We start from the raw sequence: 7,047 nt of genomic DNA on the forward strand, positions 1-7,047 counted from the left end.
CTGAACCGCAGAAAAGTAAACTCGATGAACGCATTCTGCATGCTAAGCCGCTACCTCCATGCCGGAGCCTGCAGTTTTTTCCTGATCTCCACACCGAGGTGTCGAGATCGTGGAAGAAACCATTCTCGGCCCGCTTATTCGTCCCCGCCTCTGATTACTATGGAAATGTGGTGGGGTTGAGTGAATGCGGTTACAGAGCGATGCCCCGGGTAGAGCAGACGCTTGCGAGCTATCTGTCACCCGGCGCGGCATAGTCTCTGAAGGCTCCGGTCTTGCCATCCAAGCTGCTGCGAACCACTTCAGCGCTGGTGGGCAAGGGGTACTCGGCAGCAGGTCCAGTGGCCCGCAGAGAAACAGGCTGAACCGCAGAAAAGCAAACTCGATGATCGCTTTCTGTGGGCTAAGTCGCTACCTCCACGCCGGAGTATGCCGTTTTTTCCCGATCTCCACACCGAGGTGTCGAGATCGTGGAAGAAACCATTCTCGGCCCGCTTATTCGTCCCCGCCTCTGATTACTATGGAAATGTGGCGGGGTTAAGGACAGGGTCTGCCTTATGGATGCCCCGCTTGCGCCATCTGGTCTGTTCGGCGACGCCGTCAATTCCATCGTCGACAGATACCAGGAGGCTCGTAAACAGGCGGCGGCATTCCAGCGGTTTCTGCAGGTTCGAATTTATGCAACGCATTTTATGGACGACCTAGAAGAGCACAAGGCTGGCTGTGCACAAAGGCTATTTAAAAAAAAAAAGGGTCATTCCGACTTTGCTATTGGCAATTACTCCGTAAACAACCTGTCTATCACATTGTGCAAAGTATTAACTGCAGGCAACTTCTTGTAGTTAAATTAATTTTTTTATTTAGTGCTTGTGGACTATGAAAGCCTGTTTCCAAATCAGAGGAAACAATAAAAAAGTAACTGAGAGAAACAGAGTCACAATTGTGAAATTTAAAGTTATATTGTCAGATATAAAGTAACATTTTGAGATAAAGTTATATTGTGAGATATAAAGCCACACTGGGAAATAATTTATTTTGCAATAACAAGAAATAAAGTCAAAATGTCAGTAAATAAAGTTTCAGTTGTGATATATAAAGTCGCAATAACCTTTTTGTTTTACTCTGAAATGGAAACAGCTTTCCATAATGGACCGTATTTGTGACATGTCGACAACAATTTCATACGGGAAACAAGCAAGCAGCATCACAAATAGATGCTTAAAACTATCAGACATACTAAAAAAGAATAACCATAACTCAAAAAACACTGTTTACAGGAACTCTGCAAACCTTACCCACATAAATTATATTGGTAACACAATCACAAGAAGTTCTTCCACCTCTAAAAGTAGTCTCACCTCAAAAGACACTTTACAGCTCAAATAACAATCATTTTACTGTAGAATTTATGTTAATTCTTTAAAACAGACCTAAGAATTTCTATGCAAGGAGGTCTCCAAATCCCCAAATCACCATAACAAATGTCTGCTAACTATTTTCACCTCTTCTGCTTCTGAAATGAGGATTAAAAGATCCCTATTACGTGTCTTGGCTTAACTAGACAACACGAGCTGTTCTTTAAAGTAGCATAACGATTAAAGATTTTACTTCAGAAGCAGACATGCTACCTAGGACCCACATTGGTATTCAATAAGCTATGCTTTAGTCAAAGAGCAACCAAACAATCATATATAATCACACATAATTAAATGTAGGATAAAAGGGTTTGTTCAGATCTATTATTAGCGTACTTACCTCCAATTGTGAATATTGCTCTTTCAATGATATAAAGTCAAGTGTGACACCGCAAGGTGCAGCTGAACCTTATTTCTACCAGAGCTGCTAAACATTATTTCAACAACAATCGCTCTCCAAACGGCTTTTTAGCAAAGTTACAATATTTAATTTCATACAAGTACTACCCACAGTGCAGTTATAATCTAATGCAATTTACAGTACATTGAGCAGGAAAGTTTTTTCTGCTGGCCTTGTTGAGCCAATTTTTTTTTTACCTGCCCTGCCCATTACACTGCTCTTGGTAGATTGCGCTGGTCATTATGGAAATGAGATGTTGCGTCGGTGTTCTTTAACATTTTTGAAAATTGTCAACTATTCCTAATTGATACTTCTAAGACTTTGTCATCTCCTTTGACAGACTCATTTGTGTCAGAAATTTTGCTGAGAATTAAATGAGCAGAATTTCTAACAATTAGTACATTACAGAATACCAAATATTCACGTTTGCAAGACATAAAATGCATGTTTCTTGGCACTCGAATAAACTGGCTGAAATCCTGGAAGTAGGCTATCGGACCATTCTTACTGTTAATCCAAGATTGAATATTTATTTTATTTATTATACAACAATGTCAGTAAATGTTTAATTTCCAAGACTCCTCTACACAATACCAGCAGCAGAAAATGTCAGTACTGTAACCACTTTATATTATATCAAGCATCCACACACATTGCTTACTGCGAGACCTCTATCCGATTGGCTACATGTCAAACCACAGGATTAGGTATGAAACCAAGAGTGGTAACATCGCAACTTGAAACAACACAGCAAGGAGAGATAGAAGTGCAGTCCGAGGCACTGCAGCACAACACAGTTATATAACCAGGAGATCTGTTCACCCAGTAAGGCTATGAATCCTCATCACTGTTTCTGAATGAAAAATAAATAGCAAGCTAATCCCAGTGCATACCACCAATGAAATTCTGATGAGGAATATGTTATGATATGGTCTGTTTTATTGCTTTGTTTCCTTACAAGCAGTCATTATAACAACCATCCTTTTGTTTTTCCTGACCACCAATCAATATTAAAGTAATATAAGTCCTGACAGTAGCAGATGAAAAATCAGGCTATTCATTAAAGAAGCCACACTTGCACTCACCTGCTCATGGTATTCTATCCCCATACTCAAGGTGTTGATGAGGATGGCAATCATAATTCCTCGATTAAAGTATTTGCTATTTACTATGCGTATCAATCTGTCCCGGAAGTCATCCCAGTACTGAGCCAGGCGGTTACGCTCCTCCAGCATTTTATGATGGGATGCACGGCAGGGTTTGAACTCTGCTCCATGGGAGAACTCGTACACCACGTCCCCTTCTGATCTGGAGTAGTCTGAATCACCGAGCTCCACATCCATGGTCTCCAGGGCCCTTGCACAATACGGGCAGCTCAGGAGCTCAAGAAGCAGTGGACTGGGCACCACACCAGCCATCTGCAGCAGCACACGACTGTGGCCTACATGGGAAAAAACACAGTCAGTCAACAATTAAGTCAATGCAATTAAGAAACGCAAAAGTATTGCATTTACTCTACCTGGCATCTAACTCAAACATCAATAGATCCCACAACCAACTTAATGTTTATTGTAAGGTTGCTTATTTGTATTATGACACCTAATTGGTTCCATTTTTAGCAGTCAAGCCAATAAAACCGGTTACTTCAGCTAGTTTATTAGTCTAGTAGCTTACTTATCTAGCCATGGTCATGAAAAATAGGCAGTGCTCTATGTGTTCTGTTCAAGTGCTTCACCCTCTCTTGGTCTTATGATCTCACAATCTTAAATAAAACTAATCGGTCTAATCAGAGGATGTCTGTGGCTGTACTCTTATACTAATGTGTTGCCTGAGGACGTAATCATACACAGTGGCCCACTTTAGCCTGTGGTAATGAGCTGAAGTGGAGGTGACTCAAGCTGCAATCAAAAATTACTGTTGGCAGAGGCAGTGAATTTGAAGTAAACATGCAGTACATATTCCTGTTGACAGAAACCCACAAATAGTCATTCTGCAACAGACTGATATAGACATGAAAACTGGCTTGTGCATGAAAGAAATGCCTTGGTTATCTGGGGCTGAACAAACAACCTAACGCAAAACCAAATGCACTAAATTCTACTCATTCATTCCAAACATATACAGTACTGGGACCCCGCGGTAAATTTGTCACTGTAATGCCTTGAAGTGTTACACATTTAAAGGGATAATACAACAAAATTCATTTTCTGTCATCTTCCATGACTTCTGAAGCTTTTATGTGAGAAACAACTTTATGTGAGGAACAGGCCATATTTTAAAGGGATAATTCACTCAAAAATGAAAATTCTGTCACCATTTATTCATCATCATGACATTCTAAACCTTTATGACTTTTGCTCTTTTGCAGAACACAAAAGAAGAGATTTTGAATTATATTTGAAACTAAATGGTTACCATTGACTTCCATTGTATGGACAATAAAAAAAACTATATTATAAAATATATATAATTTTATGTTCCTCAGAAGTAAGTCATACAATCGTAGAGCATGAGGTTGAGTAATCGATGAAAAGTTTCTGAGTAAACCATCTTTTAAGTCATATTATCTACACGTCACAATTGGTTACAAAATGCACAAGAGCCAGTTGCGGTCTCCAACCAAATGTTTCACATTTTTAAAGCGTATTTCGGAAAATTTGCCTGAAGAATGAGTAAAACCGCTCACATAATGAATGCCACTAGTTGACATATAACTTCTGACTTCTGGAGTAAAAAAAGAAAAGAAAACGGTTAACTCCTTTTTGTTCCATGTCCAACATCTTGCCTCATATTCTGTGCCCAAATAGTCAAAACCCATCGTTTATACAATAAATAAATAAATAAAATAAAACACAACTTTAATGTGCATTTTGACTTTTCTGGCATTAAACTCCAGAAAATTCACCTCAGTCTAGTGCATAACACAAGTTTTCAAATTAAAAATTTTAACTTAAAATAGTTGTATAGATATCCAACAAGTGACATTTGGCATCACTGATGCCCTAAGACCGCATAATTGAATGTATGCAAAGGTGAATTAAATAAAAAAAAAAAAAAGTTATATGGGTTTAGAATGAGGATTTTTATATTTGGGTTTCTGGTTACTGCTTACCTAGAAACCCCAGCAGATGAGATCATTGGAAGCCAACTGATATTTTCCCTCCAATCACAGAGTAAGCTTACTGCCTATCCTTCTGACAAGAGGAATCAAATGTTGGCATAAGATTTCAAAGTGCTTGATAGCCACAGTCGCTAGTGGAGTGCTGGCAGTCGCCTCACTCCTTTAAAGATTGTGTTAATGACTTTAACATTTGAAGTATTGATTTTCTGTCACATTGGTAAAGGGCTGCCTAACAATCACTTCTCAGAACGCCTTTCATTATCCTGAAATAGGCTATGTGAGGTGACTACAACTGGACCTGATATGAAGTGGAAACAATGGCTATGAAAAACTCACTATGTTCTCCCATGAGCTGGTGCAGTTTCTCAAAGGGATCAATCGCATCACATCCCGTATTTGCATCCGACCCCCTCCTTCCTTTCCCTGCAGAACTGCTGCCTGTATAGCTGCAAATGAGGGAGGGCAAGATGGTCGGATAATTCATCCCGCTGTTTAGTCGCCCGAGCGCTGGCACACCCACTGCGGTGCTTGTTCGCCCTTGCGGGGCCTCCTGAAAGTCACCTTGATAAATGCTGTGCACTGACTGAGTCCTGGAAGAAAGATTGTGCATGGCGGTTGGCTGTGAGGACACGGTCAGTTGCGGCCCCGTTGCGATGGACCTCATTTCCAGAGCCTCGCCGGGCCCTGTAGCGATCACAGGACTGGGGCTGCCATTGCTGAGGTGACAGTGCTGCCGTTGGTGCTGTTGGATGAGGTTGTGGATGGAGCGAACCCAGTGTCCGCCACCCCTGTGCCTGCTGTGACCATTGGCCCCCCCGCCGCCGCCTCCTCCTCCTCCTCCCCCACTCAGCCCGCTGTTGGGGTTCACCTTCTTTCTGCGCTTGCTCTGCCAGCCGCTGTAGATGCGGGAAGCACGGCGCTTCACCTTGCGGTACAGGTGGCTGATGTACCTGAGCATCTCCTCGTAGCAGCTCCCCGGCTCAGAGTAGCTGGCGAGGGTGCTGTCGTTGGAGAGGTAACGTGCTCGCTGCTCCTGCATCAGCTGGTTCTCACGCTGCTTTGTTTCTGAGAACTGGGTTGCTATTACAACCAGGCACAGGTTGATCATGAAGAAGGAACCCACCTGAGACACACAAAAGCCACTTTAGTTTATCATCATGAGCTAACGTTAGAAGTCTTTAAAGAATCTCTTTAATGCTTGGTTTACACCGTACATGTAATTGCAGCATACTGTATACACTACCGTTATATTCTGAAATATTGTTACAATTTAAAATTTCCATTTTAATATATTTTTAAATGTAATATAATTTAAAAATGTAATGGCAAAGCTGAATTTTCAGCATCATTACTCCAGTCTTAAGTGTCACACGATCCTTAAGAAATCATTCTAATATGCTGACTTGCTAATCAAGAAACATTTCTTGTTATTATCAATGTCAAAAACAGTTGTGATGCTTAATATTTTTGTGGAAACCATTCATTTTTTCATGATTCTTTGATGAATAGAAGGTTCAAAAAACAGCATTAATTTAATCTTTTGCAACAATATAAATGTCATTTAAAGGGGTCATATGATGCGATTTCAATTTTTCCTTTCTCTTTGAAGTGTTACAAGCTCTTGGTGCATAAAGAAGATCTGTAAAGTTGCAAAGACTAAAGTCTCAAATCCAAAGAGATATTCTTTATAAAAGTTAAGAGTCAACCACGCCTACCTAAAACGCCTCGTTCTAACACGCCCCCACATGTCTACGTCACGATGTGGGAAGATTTGCATAACGCCACCCAAATGTTCATGCAAAGAAAGAAGGCGTAACTTTTATTCTCGCTGTAGTATTGTTGTTGCCGCCGCCATGTCGTGAAGATGCTGTGTGTTTCATTGTGAAAGCGAAACTACTTTGTTTGGCCTTCCAAAAGAGGACGATATCTGCTTCGTCATGCCTAGAGCTGATCCGTGCTGGTCGCTGAGGAAATACATCAACTTCGCGCTGTGGATCGCCGGATCGGCTTTCACCGTGGATCTGGAAAGTATGTTCATTTACTGTACATGTACTCAATACTTGGTAGGGGCTCCTTTTGCTTTAATTACTGCCTCAATTCGGCATGGCATGGAG

The 7,047-nt window shown here is 41.0% G+C and overlaps 1 protein-coding gene across 2 annotated transcripts in view; it reads right to left on the reverse strand.

Annotated features, from left to right (window-relative positions):
• LOC107703431 (voltage-dependent T-type calcium channel subunit alpha-1H-like) overlaps window positions 1-7,047 on the reverse strand; it is a 56,012-nt gene that overhangs the window by 34,441 nt on the left and 14,524 nt on the right. For both annotated transcript variants that reach the window (XM_016506057.1, XM_016506056.1), the window contains exons 7-8: window positions 5,270-6,056; window positions 2,898-3,253 (exon numbers count right to left, since the gene is read on the reverse strand). In XM_016506057.1, the coding sequence (XP_016361543.1) occupies window positions 2,898-3,253; window positions 5,270-6,056 (1,143 nt within the window). The remainder of the gene's footprint in view (window positions 1-2,897; window positions 3,254-5,269; window positions 6,057-7,047) is intronic.

This window comes from Sinocyclocheilus anshuiensis, unplaced genomic scaffold, assembly GCF_001515605.1.
Source record: "Sinocyclocheilus anshuiensis isolate Anshui unplaced genomic scaffold, SAMN03320099.WGS_v1.1 scaffold58, whole genome shotgun sequence".
Lineage (NCBI taxonomy): Eukaryota > Metazoa > Chordata > Actinopteri > Cypriniformes > Cyprinidae > Sinocyclocheilus > Sinocyclocheilus anshuiensis.